General features: G+C 37.9%; 2 protein-coding genes across 8 annotated transcripts in view; one reads left to right on the forward strand and one right to left on the reverse strand.

The window, feature by feature from the left end:
* The window catches only part of ART3 (ADP-ribosyltransferase 3 (inactive)), a 148596-nt gene that overhangs the window by 121868 nt on the left and 10238 nt on the right, over positions 1-16490 (reverse strand). The window contains exon 1 of one of the 5 annotated variants that reach the window (XM_082727029.1): positions 15450-15512. The exons of 3 other annotated variants lie outside the window; for them this stretch is intronic. The gene's annotated coding sequence lies outside the window, so the exon portion shown is untranslated. Of the gene's footprint in view, positions 1-15303; positions 15409-15449; positions 15513-16490 lie in introns of those variants that run through there. One more of the 5 variants, XM_082727028.1, reaches the window with a different exon arrangement.
* On the forward strand, positions 3999-6786 carry CXCL10 (C-X-C motif chemokine ligand 10; the record flags this gene model as incomplete). 3 transcript variants are annotated; one of them, XM_082727036.1, is made up of 4 exons in its annotated part: positions 3999-4571; positions 5093-5219; positions 5444-5533; positions 5992-6786. In XM_082727036.1, the coding sequence occupies exons 1-4, from the start codon at positions 4511-4513 to the stop codon at positions 6008-6010; spliced, it is 297 nt and encodes a 98-aa protein (XP_082583162.1). In that variant the 5' UTR covers positions 3999-4510. The 3 variants fall into 3 exon arrangements, with proteins under 3 accessions (XP_082583162.1, XP_082583164.1, XP_082583163.1); XM_082727037.1 differs by having other exon boundaries at positions 4443-4571; positions 5096-5219; XM_082727038.1 differs by lacking the exon at positions 5992-6786 and having other exon boundaries at positions 4413-4571; positions 5444-5537.

Genomic DNA, 16490 nt, shown 5'->3' on the forward strand with positions numbered 1-16490 from the left:
TGTGATCTCTGTTTGTCAAATAAATAAATACAATCTTTAACAAAAAAAAAAAAAGTCTATACTACCCAAAGCAATCATTTAATATACTCCCTATCAGTATTTTTCAAAGAACTATAAAATAATAATCCTAAAATTTGTATGGAACCACAAAAGACCCCCAGAGAGTCAAACCAATTTTGAAAAAGCAGAACAAAACTGGCGGCATCACAATTCCAGACTTCAAGTTATGTTACATAGCTGCGGTAACTGAATAGTATAGTACAGCACAAAAAACAGACACATCGATAAATAAAATAGAACACCCAAAAATAAACCAACAATTTTATGGTTAATTATTCTTCAGCAAAGGAGGAAAGAATATGCAATAAGGAAAAGAGTCTTTTCAACAAATGGTGTTGAGGAAATTGGACAGCTACATGCAAAAGAAAGTAGGCCAATTTCTTAGAAGAAACACAAAAAATAAACTCAAAACCGACTGGGAACCTAAATATGAGATGTGAAACCATAAAAATCCTAGAAGAGAACACAGGCAGTGATTTCTTGGACATTGGCTGTAGCAACATTTTTCTACATGTGTCTGCTGAGGCAAGGGAAATAAAAGCAAAAATAAACCACTGGGACTGCATCAAAATAAAAAGCTTCTTCATGGCAAAGGATGCAATCAACAAAACTAAAAGGCAACCTACTAAGTGGAAAAATATATTTGTAAATGACATATGTGATAAAAAGGGTTAGGATCCCAGGAAGACGAACCATGAGAGACTGGACTCGGAAACAAACGGAGGGTTTTCGAGGAAAGAGGGTGGGGGAGGGGTGAGCCCGGTGGGGGGTCTTAAGGGGGGCGCGGACTGCATGGAGCGCTGGGCGTGGCGCGTTAACAGTGAATCTTAGAACACTGAAAAAAGTAAAATAAAGTTAAGATGTTAGAAAAAGAACATGGCCTTCAGAATTAAAGTTTCTGGATTAAATGAGTCATTATTTAAGGAATAACTGAGTCAATAATCATAAAGCACTTCGAACATAGTCTGGCACAGTTTTTGCTCTGTAATGTTTAACTTAACCAGTAAGAAATATTTTCTCATTAATAACATATCTAGTCCACTTCATAGCTAATCTGCCTCAAACTCTGTTTGAGAGAGCATGTTAGCTGAGAATTTAAAAACAAACAAAAGTAAACTTATCACTTTTTTTTTTTTTTAATGTTGGAATTGTTCAGAAACTCTTCCATCCTTGAATGTCAGACATTTCTCTAAAAATTCTGGCATTTTTTTCTCACAGTCTAATTTCTTATCCTGCACAAAGAGCTATGGGAGGTCCCTTCCATACCACGGTCTCTCTCCTGAGCCCTTCCCTCATCAGAAGAAAGTCTCTGCCATGTGAAAGTCTTCTGGGATCTGGCAGTTTCTGTCTCATTCCCCTTCCTTTTGTCTTCCCAGTTTCCCCCAGCGAGTTCCCCTGACTTGCTGACCTGAGAGCTTCGCCCTGGCACAGAGTGAGCAATGTTGGCCTGCCCCAAGCAACAACTTTGTCATTGTTCTGATGACAAAATTCCTACATTTGAGGTGTCAAGTTTTACGTGTGCCCAGTTTGCAGATATGTGCTCCTCATGGTATCTGTGCCAAGCTCTACACCAGTATCTACCAGCTAACGAGTTTAATCCGAGGATGAAACTCAGCCTCAACCTGGCCTATCTCTAGATTGTTGCAGCTTAACGGACTATGGAAAGGCCTCCCAGATATTTCCCCAGGTTTCAAGTATTCACTTGCACAAGATTGCCCATTGAAGCATGATGATGCCTACATTCTGAACAGCATGTCACCTTGGGTCCCCTACTGCCAATCGCTGACAAAAACAAAAACAAACTACTATATCCCTTGGATACTGAATTTCCACTGCTGGGCCCAGCTTAGTACACCATCTGGGTATCACCTGCTTCCTACTGACGCTACCTGCTGTGAATAATCGGCCAAGTGCTACTGAATACTAAGAAACTGATTTTTGCCCCTATTTTGCCCTGTTAAAATTGTGCTAATTTCTTTACCAGTTTAACAACTGACACTTTTTATCCTCTGCTTTGCATGTGACAATATCTTTGAATTGTATAAATGTTAAACCAACCTGTTTCCATCCTGTTCTCCCAAGGTCTCTCTATTCATGCCCCTTTTTAATATTTTTCTCCAGGGGCACCTGGGTGGTTCAGTCCGTGAAGTGTCTACCTTCAGCTGAGACCATGACCCCAGGGTCCTGGGACTGAGCCCCATGTTGTCGGTGTGTCCTCTGTTCTCTGTCTGTGGGAAGCCTGCTTCTCCCTCTCCCTCTCCCTCTGCCTGCTGCTCTCCCGGCTTGTGCGTGAACGCGCGCGCGCGCTCTCTCTCTCTCTCTCTATCAAATAAATAAATATTTTTAAAAACTTTTTAAAAAACAAACATTTTCTTCAAAAACGAAATCCTTTGTTTTTTGCAATAATCTTATCATGGCTATTAATCCTTTTTTTATGACATTCTAGACATTCCTTATGACGTTTCATTCAGGGATTTTTCTAAACCACACAAAATTTACTTACCAACACTAAGAGAAATCAGATATCCAAACAAGTAGTGTTTTCCCTCAAAATAGTTATATGTAGGGGACTATTCAGTTATTCTAATGAAGTCATGAGTGTTCAAAACATTCTGGAATTCTTTGAAACTTACCAATTCCAGATCTTTGAACTTGTTCAAGACGACCAAACCTATTTATAGTATTTGATCAAAAGGTAAGGTGTGGCTAAACTCTTATTTCCAAAAATAAGATTCACCTACAAAGGATGAAAAATTGCTATTACTAAAGAACTTTTAAAACTTTCTTAGGCTCTAAAAGAAATTACAAAAGTTTAAAACAAATATTAAGAAAAAACATCATAAGTAAACTAAATGGATTTCAACCTTTGTATGACCTAACACAAATCTTACCTGAGGTTCTTCTTCCATATATAAAATAAAGATAATTTTCGTATTTTCTTACAGGTTATTGTAGGGATAAAAAGAGAAAATATATGACATCCCTGGAACCCATGAGGTGAATGAATATATTTATATTCATGACTTAATGCTGCAAATTAAGATAGATTCAAAACACAGCATTAAGATATACGCATTTTAAAATTGTTACTTAGCTGGAGAGCCTGGGTGACTCAGAGGATTAAGCCTCTGCCTTCAGCTCAGGTCATGATCTCCTGCTTCCTCCCACTCCCCCGCTGCCTCTCTGCCTACTTGTGATCATCTCTCTCTCTCTCTCTGTCAAATAAATGAATAAAATATTTTTTAAAAAACCAACAACTGTTACTTAGCTATAAAAAAGAATGAAGTCTCACCATGTGCAGTGGTGTGGACGGCACTAGACAGTATCATACCAGAGAAAGACAAATGCCTATGATTTCACTTACATGCGGAACTTAAGAAACAAACAAATGGATGGGGGGGGGGAGGCAAAACAAGAAACAGGCTCTTTTTTTAAATGTTTTAATTTTTTTTCAGGGTTCCAAGATCCATTGTTCATGCACCACGCCCAGTGCTCCATGCCATACGTGCCCTCCTTAATACCCACCACCAGGCTCACCCAACACCCCACACCCCCTCCCGTCCAAAATCCTGAGTTTGTTTCTCAAAGTCCACAGTCTCACATAGTTTGTCTCTCCCTCCAATTTCCCCCAATTCACTTTTCCTCTCCTTTTCCTAATGTCCTCCGTGTTATTCCTTGTGCTCCACAAGTAAGTGAAACCATATAACTGACTTTCTCTACTTGACTTATTTCACTCAGCATAATGTCCTCCAGTCCTACCCATGCTGATACAAAAGTTGGGGATTCATCTTCCTAACTCTTAACCATAGAGACAACAAACTGAGGGTTGCTAGAGGAGAGGTGGGCAGGAGGTGGGGTTAAATAGGTGATGGGGATTAGGAAGGACACTTGTGATGGGCATGGGTGTTGTATGTAAGTGATGAATCACTGAATTCTATACCCACAACTACTACTACACTGAACATTAACTAACTGGAATTTAAACAAAAATCTTGGGGAAAAAAACTGTATTTAGGACTCTGACTTGAGGATTAAGTTGACATCTTTATTTTGCAGGAGGCAAAAGATGAGAAACAAGGTTTCATTTAGAAAGATTCATTAAATTTTTTTTCATTGAAAAAACTTACACACAATGAACTGTTTTTCAAGAAAACAGTCATGTTCTGGAAAGTGAAACCTAACTCACTCCGAGTGAACAAGGAGATGGAGGGAAATTCCACAGCTCAAAGTCACAATAAATATTAACAATTCCTTTGACTCTGCAACACGGGACTTCCCCAAGGAACAGGCCGCAGGTTTTGCTGAGTCAACTATAATGTTATCCAATCAGAGTTATCGAGGGAAAGCGCCTTTACAAATAAATAGGGCATCCTGGCTCCAGATCTTCTGAGACACTCCACTGCTTAAGACTTCCTGAGCCTACTGCAGGGGAACCTCCAGTCACAGCATCATGAACCAAAGTGCTGTTCTTATCTTCTGCCTTATCTTTCTGACTCTGAATGGAACTCAAGGTAAGGAACATGAAGAGATACTTAATGTGTAAGATCAGAAATACAACTGGGTACAAATTCGATTAATTACGAGAACGGTTTATTTGCAATAGTATTACAGCCTGCCTATAAATGAAAGGTAAGTAAGAAGAGAATCCCTCTGGCAACAGAGTGGACAGTCAGAAAAGCAAATGGAATAAAACAGAGGAGGAGCAGAAGAGGAAGGGTAAGAGGACAGAGAAATGTAAGGGGATGAGGAAAGAGAGGATGACACAGATACTTCTGTAGTCAACTCAGCTTAATTAACCATAAGAACTGGGCTCAGGGGTATGAATTTACATTTCACAAGTTGCAATTCCATTCTTTCATATAACCAACTAATTAATCGTTCAGAGCTGTGTTATAATGGGATTATTCTTTCTCTGACTGACTCAAATGACACGGGGATATTGGTTCTGCTAAGCACTACCCAATCCACATTAAATGCCTAAAATGAAAACTGCACTAACCTCCCTTGCTGTCTGTACATCTTTTTCCCACAGGAGTACCTCTCTCTAGAACTACACGCTGTACCTGTATCAAGATCAGTGATGGATCTATAAATCCAAGGTCCTTAGAAAAACTTGAGGTGATTCCAGCAAGTCAATCTTGTCCACGTGTTGAGATCATGTGAGTGAAATGCCATCTGAATATCACTTCCCTGGTTGTAATCATATATTAGAGTAGTATGATCATGCAATCAGTAAAGGGTTTTTAATGATTCTAAGACTTCTGTGTAACAAAGGGAAACATCTAGATTGAAACATAAATGTTTAATCTAAAAACTATATTCCCATCTATTTTACTGACCCAAGACTGATTTAAATTATTTTAACTCTTTCTTACTTCTACAGCGCCACACTGAAAAAGAATGGGGAGAAAAGATGCCTGAATCCTGCGTCTAAGAAAATCAAGATTTTATTGAAAGCAATTAGCAAGGAAAGGTAGGTTTGCTGTTCTTTGCAGAAGAACTGCTCTTTAAGAAATGTCAATCTGGGGAATTCAGAAATATTTGCATTGAGTTTTCCGGTGGGATCCTTGGCTCAAAAGTGTGTTTACCACCATGCCTGCCTCTACGTCGATTTACTGTTGTACGAAGATATCATCTTGTGTAGTATCAAAAGTTACCTTACCTATGTAGAACTGTCGACCCTGAGGCAGAGCTTTAACTACTCAAGCAAAGCTACTGAAATTGCCCCTACTGAATACGGTAAAAAATTACCCACTTTTTGGAGGCCTTTCTTGGCCTTAAAAAAGCAGCTCCTATAATCTACAATGACGATACAGTAGCAGTAAAGCTCACCAAACACCTTGCCTGGGGCTCAGAATGTCCCAAGCAGAACCCAGGCTGAAGCCAGAGCCGATTGTAACACACTTTTATACCTCCTTTCTCTTCTTACAGGTCTAAAACATCTCCTTGAACAGAGAACATAACGACTATAATGTTGATAAAGATGGACCAGAAAGAGACTACCTCTGCCATCACTGTCCTGCATACGATATATGCAAGCCCTAACTGTTCCTGGATTGCAGTTCTCCTAAAAGGTGACCAACCGCTGTCACCAATTTAGCTGCTACTACTCCTTGAGGGAGGCGGACAGGTCATCCTTCTGTCCGGGCACTATAAGCTATGGTGAGGTACTGTATTTTTAGTGAACGTACCAGGTCCTAGCCCTGCTACTGACACGCTCCTCACCTGTCCCATCTTCTCAATGATATTAAGAGAGATTTCCACGTCTGGACTTCACCGAGTTCTCAGAACTTCACAAAATAGCCATAATACAATCTGCTTTTTTAAGAAAAACTTTTTCTCCATGGGCTTCTACTGCTATCTTCTCCCAAGGGGCCTCATATTCTTCTAGCAGTTATATATATGCAACTCCAAATACACAGAAGAACCTAGAACTACCTGAAAATGGACACGAAAATACTATTATTTAATGAAAAGCTACAAAAGTAGAATTTTAGATATACATGTTTCCGAATTGTTTTCAGTGTTTATGGAGTAACTTGTATAACCAAATACCACATGACTGTGCAATGAAAAATGTTTAAATCTAGATATATACTCTGCATGTTATGTAAGACAAATATGCTAGATGTGTTTCAAAATTAAAACACTGTGCTCTCTTGGAGATGTTAAGAAAAACTATGTAATTGTAAACAGATCAAAAAAGTAATAAAATAATAACTAAGATGAAGTGTCTGGTGGGTCATTTGACTGCGACATGTATTTCATAAAAGAATCCAATGGGCAGATGACAAATGAGTTTGAGAATTATGATATTCCTTCCAACTGCAGTGTTTGGAAAGGCCCATCACATAAGACTCCTTTGGACTGATGTGGCCTAACAGTCTTTGCCTGAGCTTCAGACCCTTATGTGGAGATGTCTCATAGACATCTGAATATCCCACAGAAACATCAAACTCCAAAATACCTCAAATTCCTTTTCCCCAGATTTATTTATCCTCCTATTTTCAATGTCCTAGTTTAATGCCACTAGCAACCACTCAGTTGCCCAAACCTGGAAGTAATTTTAGATGACTTCTGCCTCACCTCCTATATCCAATTAGTTACTAAGGAAATATTTGCAACACATTCATAGATGGCAAATTAGTAGCATCTAGGGTGCCTGCGTGGCTCAGTTGGTTAGGCAACTGCCTTCAGCTTGGGTCATGATCCCATAGTACAGGGATCGAGTCCCACATCAGACTCCCATCTCCATGGGGAGTCTGCTTCTCCCTCTGACCTCCCCTCTCATGCTCTCTCGGTCTCTCCCACACTCTCTCTGTCTCTCTCACTCTCAAATAAATAAAATCTTTTTTAAAAATAGTAGTACCTAGAATATATAAAGAATTCCTATGAATAAAATAGGAAAGGATAAACAGCTAAATGAAAAGTGGGAAATAGAAAATAATAAAATGCACAAGTTGAATATAAAAAATACTTAACATCACTAATAATCAGGGACTTGTGCATTCAAATCATTTTGGGATACCATCTGACACCACCAGACTGACAAAACTCTTTTTAGGTGGATAAAGACCAAGTGACAGGAAGGCTAGAGAGCAATGAGGAATACCACTCCACTGCTGGTGAAAGAGGAAACAGCTTTAACTGCTTTGGAAACCACGTTGGTATTATCTTATAAAATTTAACATGTGCAGGGGTGCCTAAGTGGCTCAGTGGGTTAGGGCCTCTGCCTTTGGCTCGGGTCATGATTCCAGGGTCCTGGGATTGAGCCCCATATCGGGCCCTCTGCTCAGCGGGGAGCCTGCTTCCCTCTCTCTCTCTGCCTGCCTCTCTGCCTACTGGTGATCTCTGTCAAATAAATAAATAAAATATTTTTAAAAAATAAAAAATAAAATAAAATAATTTATCATTTGCACACTCCATATCCTAGCAGTTCTACTACTGTGTATATACCACAGATATATTCTCGCATATGACATATATCAGAGAAGATCATGGCAACATCATAACAGCAAAACTGTGTATATACCATAGATATATTCTCCCATATGACATATATCAGAGAAGATCATGGCAACATTGTAACAGCAAAACTCCGGACACAATCTAAACGTCCATAAATCGAACAGACAAATAAATCAAGGTATATGAATCCCAAGGGATACTATACAACAGTGGAAATAAAACATAACTATCCACATCAAACATGGATGTATCTCAAAAATAATCCTGCACAAAAGAGGCATGTCACAAAAAACTATATACACTATAATTCTATTTATTATGAAGTTTTAAAACGGGCATTACACACTGGATTTAGAAGTGAAGTCATATATGATGAAATCAAGCAAAAACAAAGGAATGACTTCCATACATTTCAGGAGGGTAACTACATCAGAAGGTGGGAAATGAGTGCGGTACAGGAGGGACACATACGAGGCTTCTGAATTATGGTAAAGTTTTATTTTTGATTAGATGGTGAGATTAGGTGATAAGCTTAGGTGGTACATGAGAATTTGTTCTTTAATCTACAAATTTTTATCTACAAATTTTTAATTTATCTATAAATTTTTAATTTCTTTGAATTCATTAAAGATCACAAATACATGGAGATTAAACAACATGCTACCAATGAATGGGCTAAACAAGAAATAAAAAAATAAATGAAAACAAATGAAGATACAACTGTGCAAAACCTCTGGGATGCAGCAAAAGTGGTCCTAAGAGGGAAGTATATAGCAATAGAGGCCTACATCAAGAAGCAAGAAAAACCTCAAATAAAGAGCCTAACCCTACACCTAGAAGAGCTAGAAAAGTAACAACAAATGAAGCCTAAAGTCAGTAAAAGGAAAGAAAACAATAGACTAGAGCAGAAATAAATGATATAAGAACTAAAAAAGAAAAAAGAACAGATTAATGAAAGGAGATCATTCTTTGAAATTAATAAAACTGATAAATCTCTGACAAGACTTATCAAAAAGAAAAAAGAAAGGACCCAAATTAATAAAATCACAAAGGAGAGAGGAAAAATAACAACCAACAGAAATACAATTAAGAAAATATTATGCAAAACTTCATGCCAATAGGACAACCTAGAAAAAAAAATGGATAAATACCTAGAAATGCATAAACTACCAAAATTGAAACAGGAAGAAATAGAAAACTTGAAAAAACCGATAACCTGAGAAGGAATTGAATTAGTAATTAATAATCTTCCAACTAACAGAAGTCCAGGGCCAAGAAGCTTCATGGGCGAATTTTACAAAACATGTAAAGAAGAAGTGGGGCAGGCCTGGGTGGTTCAGTTGGTTAAGCGTGGCCTTCAGCTTAAGTCATGATCCCAGGGCCCTGGGATGGAGTCCCACATGGGTCCCCTACTCAGTGGGAAGCCTGCTTCTCCCTGTCCCATGCGCATGTGCGTGCATGCTCTCTTTCTCTCTGTCAAATAAATAAAATCTTAAAAAAAAAAAAAAAGAAAAGAATACCTATTCTTCTCAAACTACCCCAAAAAATAGAAAACAAAGGAAAACTTCCAAATTCATTCTGCAAGGCCAACAATATCCCGATACCAAAACCAGATAAAGACATCACTAAAGAGGGCACCTGGGTGGCTCCGCTGATTAACTACCTGCCTTCAGCTCGGGTCATGATCGCAGAGTTCCAAGATCAAGCCCCTCATCAGGCTCCCTGCTCAGCAGGGACTCTGCTTCTCCTTCTGCCCCTCACCCTGCTCTTGTGCGCACGTGTGATTCTCTCCCTCTCTAATAAATGAAATCTTCAAAAAAAAAAAAAAAGGGCTTAACTAAAAAAGAGAATTATAGGTCAATATCCTTGATGAGTGCAGATCTAAAAATTCTGAAAAAATAGTAGCAAGCCAAATCCAACAATACACTTTAAAAAATCATTCACTCCTCCTCTCTCTCTGCCTGCCTCTCTGCCTACTTGTAATCTCTCTCTGTCAAATAAATAAATAAATAAATAAATAAATCTTAAAAAATCATTCAACATGATCAAATGGGACTTACTCCTGGATTGCAAGGGTGGTTCAATACTTGCAAATCAATCAGGGTGCCTAGGGGGCTTAGTCGGTTAAGCATCCAACTCTTGATCTCAGCTCAGGTCGTGATCTCAGGGTCATGTGTTCAAGCCCCAAAGTGGGCTCCAGCTGGGGGTGGAGCCTACTTAAAAAATAAAATATCTGCAAATCAATCACCTATGATACACCACATAAATAAAAAGAACCACCATATGAACATTTTGATGCAGAAAAAACATTTGACAAAATACCTACTCAAGCTAAAAACCCTCAACAAAGTTGAGTCAGAAGGAACATACCTCAACATAATAAAGGCCTTATATGAAAAACCCAGAGTTAATATCATCCTCCATGGAGAAAAACTGAAAGCTTTTCCTCTACAGTCAGGGAAAAAGACAGGATGTCCACTCTAACCATTTTTATTCAACATAGTACTGGAAGTCAAGCCACAGCTATCAGACAACAAAAAGAAATAAAAGGCATCCAAATTGACAAAGAAGTCGTCAAAATTTCACTATTTGTAGATAACATAATACTATACACCAAAACCAGAAAGACTCCATGAAAAAACTGCTAAAACTGATACACGAATTCAATGAAGTCAGAGGATACAAAATCAACACATGGAAATCTGTTGCATATTTTAAAATTTTATTTATTTATTTGACAGACAGAAATCACAAGTGGGCAGAGAGGCAAGCAGAGAGAGAGGAGGAAACAGGCTCCCCGCTAAGCAGAGAGCATGATGTGAGGCTCGATCCCAGGACCCTGAGATCATGACCTGAGCCAAAGGCAGAGGCTTAACCCACTAAGCCACCCAGGTGCCCCAATCTGTTGCATTTTTAAGACTTACATTTATTTGAAAGAGAGCACATGCTCACACACGTGAGTGGGGGGGAGGGGCAGAGGGAGAAGGAGAAGCAGAACCTCCCATATCCCTGGCTGAACAGGGAGCCCTATGTGGACTCAACCCCGGGACTCTGTGATGATGACCTGAGCCGAAGGCAGACACCTAATCGAATGAGCCACCCAGGCACTCTGATCTGTTGCTGGAATGAAACAACAGAAGAAAAATTAAAGAATCAATCTCATTTACAATTGCACCAAAAACCATTAAGATACTTAGGGAATAAACCAAAGAGGTAAAAGATCTATACTCCAAAAAGTATAAAACCACGATGAAAGAAATTCAAGATTACACAAAGAAATGGAAAGATGTTCCATGCTCATGGATTAGAAGAACAAATATTATTAAAATGTCCGTACCACCCAAAGCAGTTTACACATTTAATCCCTCTCAAAATCCCACCAGCATTTTTCAAAAAACTAGAACAAATAATCCCAAAACATGTATGGAATGACAAAAGACCTCACATAGCCAAAACAACCTTGAAACACAAAAGAAAAGGCATCTGGGTGGCTCAGTCAGTTAAGCATCTGACCTCAGTTCAGGTCATGATTCCAGGATCCTGGGATAGGGTCCCACATAAGGGTCCCTGGTCAGCAGGGTGTCTGCTTCTCCTTCTCCCTCTGCCCCTCCCCCAAGCTCATGCTTTTCTCTCTGTCTCTCAAATAATTAAGTAAAATCTTTTTTAGAAATATTGTATAGAGGGCATCTGGGTGGCTCAGTGGGTTAAGCCTCTGCCCTCGACTCAGGTCATGATCTAAGAGTACTGGGATCAAGTCCTGCATCAGGCTCTCTGCTCAGCAGAGAGCCTGCTTCTCCTCTCTCTCTGCCTGCCTCTCTGCTTACTTATGATCTCTCTCTCTCTGTCAAATAAATAAAAATAAATCTTAAAAAAAATACTGGATTTAGTATTCAAAAGTTTTCAAAAGTATTCAAAAGTTTAATAGATATTAAAAATTCTTATCACAAAAAATATTTCTAACTATGGATAATGACTTACTATGGATAATCATTTCACAACATACATAAACATCAAATTATGTTATACACCTAAAAAGAACAATACTTTATATCCATTATATGTCAATTAGAAAAATTTGGAGAAAAAAATTAAAATCTAATGCAATACCAAAAAAAGAGAAGGGAGAGCATGCTAAGAGTGCTGCAATATTCTGATATATAATAGAAAAATACAGTACATACATAACCATTACTATGGAACCCTTAACTAAATCATTGGAAAAATATGAAGTGGCAAAATTTCTCCTTCCTGCTCTCTCATTTATTTTTCCTGACCCCTAAGTCTACCCAAAAGGTCCCCTATTTTATTGCCTACAGTCAACTAATTTTCACAAAGGCGTTAACCAATAGAGATGTAAAATGCTCTCTGTTCAAAAAGCATAGCATTAAAAAAAAAGCATAGCATTCATTTAACAAATATCTATTGCATCCACTACATACCAAGTTATAAAAATGAATATATCATGTGTTCCTAAGTTAATATCAGTGAGAGAGATAAAGGTAAATAAATTTGAACAGAAAAAATGCTGTAGACTGAAAAATTTGCAAATGTGTAAGAAAAGATAAAATTAGGAAAGCCTTTCTTGGGAAAGTATAATGGGGATCTGGAATTTAAAAGATGCATTATATCTAACAGGTAAAAGGAAAAAAATGAACTCTAGCAGAGGAAAGAATATGATCAAAGACAAGAAAAAATATGTGTTTTCAACCTGAAATAATATAAAATTAGAGATAGTAATACTGTGGAAAATGATGGAGAGACAAGACGTAGATTATGAAAGGGTTTTTTTTTTTAAGATTTTATTTATTTGTCAGAGAGAGAGACTGCGTGCACAAGCAGAGGGAACAGTTGGCAGAGGAAGAAGCAGGCTCCCTGCTGAGCAAAGATCCCGATGTGGGACTTGATCTCAGGACCCTGGGATCATGACCCGAGCTGAAGGCACTCAGTGAACTGAGCAACCCAAGTATCCAAGCCTTTTTTTTTTTTTGGCTAAGCATGCCATCACCATTGTATATTTATAAACTATTTACATGTTATAAAACATACCCAAAATATAACATATAAGATTGTTAGACTATGCTGTAGTACTAAACCTCCCAAAATATTAAAGACCTAACACAATGAAAGCTTATTTTTTGTTCACACAAAGTTCCACGTAGGTTGGCAAGCTTCTATGTTGACTCAAGAATACAGTCTCTCTCTCTCTCTCAGTTGAAAGGAAATACAAGGATGGAAGTGGCTTACTGGCTTGAAAATGCTGCACTCCATACTACCTTGTTCAGCACAAGGTATTGTCTTATCTAATCACAACAAGGGATAGAAATTGTAAGAGAAAGTGTACTTGTCTCTGCCACAGCTACGTAATTTTTAAATGAGTTTTTTAATTGTAAGGCAAAAAAACAAGGCTAATGAGGAAATCTAGCTCAGAAAAAGTAATCTACACAGGTATTTTTTAAAAAGTCTAAAAATAGAGAAATTAAATCAGAGATGAAGAATTCCTTTTCTAGTTAAAAGATCATCATGTGTAGATGTAAGTAAAATTTGAGGTACACAGTGAACAAATGGACACTACTGTAATACAGTCATGTTATTTTGTTTTTTAAGATTTATTTGTTTTAAGGAGAGGAGAGCACGCACACAAGCAGGGAGAATGGCAGAGGGAGAGAGAGAATCTCCAAGCAGACTCCCCCACCTGCAACTCACTGAGCACAGAGCCCATGTGGGGCTCTATCCCAGGACCCTGGATCATGATCTGAGATGAAATCAAGATTTGGCCACCCAACCAGCTGAGCCGCCCAGGTGCACCTCTATAGTCATGTTATATATCTGAGGGGCAGAATCTCTTTTTTCTAGGGAAATACACGATGCACAATGATCTCTATATTGCAACATGATCTAAGAACATGGCTTTAAGGATAAGGAAAAAAATGATTATAATTGTGTCTCTTGATTTTGTCATGGTATACTTAAGTAATTCACTGTTCGTATCTGGAACTTGGCAACTACCATCATTCTCACTCTACTCAGGGGCTAGATGAGAACCTCAATAAAGCACTAAAAATATGACAGTAATTACTCTGATGATTCTCAACAAGTAATTAAAGTCTGCTTGCACCTCTGTCTTCTCACCTATATAACCAGAAATAGAAATCCTCCAGAAATGTGAGCAAAATAACAGCCAATAATTAGTTAAAATTCTATATCTAGATGATAGAATTATAGGTGATTTTTACTTTTTACTTTATTTTCCATATTTTCTACAAAGAACATTTTCACTTTCTAATAAGAAAAAAATTAAAGCAAAAGAAAACCAACTAAGACAGTAAGTGTTAATCTTAAAGGGCTAGGATTTATGTTCTCATGACCATGAAATTATTGAACTCTGAGAAAGATCTGAATTGAAAACAGAACTATATATATCATATATATCTCACACACGTGTGTGTGTGTATATGTATCTCTAAACTTCTTTGTCCAATGCTAGATTAAAATTTAACTGCTTATATTAAAAAATCATTAAACCACTACTGGATATATTTCAGGTCACTAAATAATAATATGTCATTATTAGTCTCCCTGCTCACCCTCTTCCCAGCTATCATTTATTCTCTACACAACAGCCAGTAATACTTTTAAAACACAAATGAGATTATAGATCCCCTGGTCTCAGCCTTTCAACAGTATACAGTCTGTAAAGTGCTACATAAATTTCCCACATCATTCCTACTGTTTCCTTTTCACGGCTCCATTCTAGCTATACAGCCTCCTACTGGTTCTCAAGCACAACAAACACATTCCCATAGCATATTCCTTCACTTTATCCAGGTCTCTACTCAAATTATCACCTTCTCGGAGAAAGCTTTCCTCACCGATCTATTGAAAATAGCACTACTGGGATGCTTGGGTGGCTCAGTTGGTTGAGCAGCTGCCTTCGGATCAGGTCATAATCCCAGCATCCTGCGATTGAGTCCCACATCGGGCTCCTTGCTCAGCAGGGAGCCTGCTTCTCCCTCTGCCACTGCCTGCCATTCTGTCTGCCTGAGCTCGCTTGCGCTCTGACAAATTAAAAAAAAAAAAAAAGGAAAAGAAAAGAAAATAGCACTGCTTCTATCATTCTTGATCCATCACCATCTGTAAACATAGTATGTATTTTGTCATGTCTTTATTCTCTATCTCCATGAAGGTCTGTAAGAGCAGAAACTATACCTGTCTTATTTGCTACTTATTGTTGGTACCTACAAGAGTACTATACACATAATAATGCTCAATACTCACTTAATGAATAAAAAAGTTACTCGCATTTGCCATAGCTAGAATCCTTTGGAAACATACTCGCTCCAAAGACAGGACAACTTTCCAAAGACTTTAGATACTTCTTGAGTCTTAGGAGAAACTAAACTTGGAAATAAAGAGAAGCTTACTAGTCTTGTTGAATCACCATACAAGCAAAGAAGTAATGATGACTTTCTCCCATTACAATATCCAACATGTGCACTGGCAAACTGTTTATTGGACTATGAAGTCCCATGGGAAGAGAATTAAGGTTTTAAGCAGGGGCTTATCTGACTTTCAAAAATAAAAATGTTTCAAAACTAAGTTTAATGCTTTAATAGCAGCAACAGCTGTTCAGAGGAGGGGAAAGTCGCTCCCACCCTGAATTTCATCCTGTAAGATAATTCTTTCAAAAAAAATTAAAAAAAAAAAAAAAAACCAACCTTGTTATTTTCACTTGACATAGAGAAGAGCATGTTGTTTACATATTATGCAACATTTTCCCAGGACACTCAAATCTAATTAAAGCCAGAATAGCATGGCTATCTCATTTTCTAGGCACAGATGCAGGAAACTCCCTTAGTTAACTTTAGAATGGGAAAGGAGGAGAAAAGAAAAAGGGGAGTTAAAAAAAGCTTAACATCAATCTGAATTTAAGAATTAAAGAATCTGCAATGCTGCTATTCCCAGACCAGATCATCCTGGGATATGTCATTTTTAGAGATCAACTACTTCCCTAAAATTATAAGCAAAATGAATATATACATGTATTCATAGTTTTTACCAGACTCTCAGAGTTCTATAACCTCGACCGTATCAGTTTGCAGAGCATTCATCTCAGCCATAGCGTTACCAATATACTACTTCATATCTGGAAAATCCTGCATGCAAATTATACTGAAAATACTTGAGTCAGTGTGGGGATTATTTAAGAAACCTAAGCTGACCTCAAAGATCTGGGCCCTGAAGAAGACACATGTGGTTATTTCCAAGGTATTCCTAAAATTTCCAAGACCATCTGGCCTATTTGATTAATCAAAATAACATCCCCCCTTTTTAACCTCTAGGACCACTCAGGCAAAAACTTTGTGATTAGAAATTAAAGACCTCCTTTAAATTATTATATGAGATGAAAGGAAAATATTCCTAGAATATTCCCAATTGCAATGAAGTTCAACTTAATAATTACT

This window comes from Mustela nivalis (assembly GCF_964662115.1).
Source record: "Mustela nivalis genome assembly, chromosome: 4".
NCBI lineage: Eukaryota > Metazoa > Chordata > Mammalia > Carnivora > Mustelidae > Mustela > Mustela nivalis.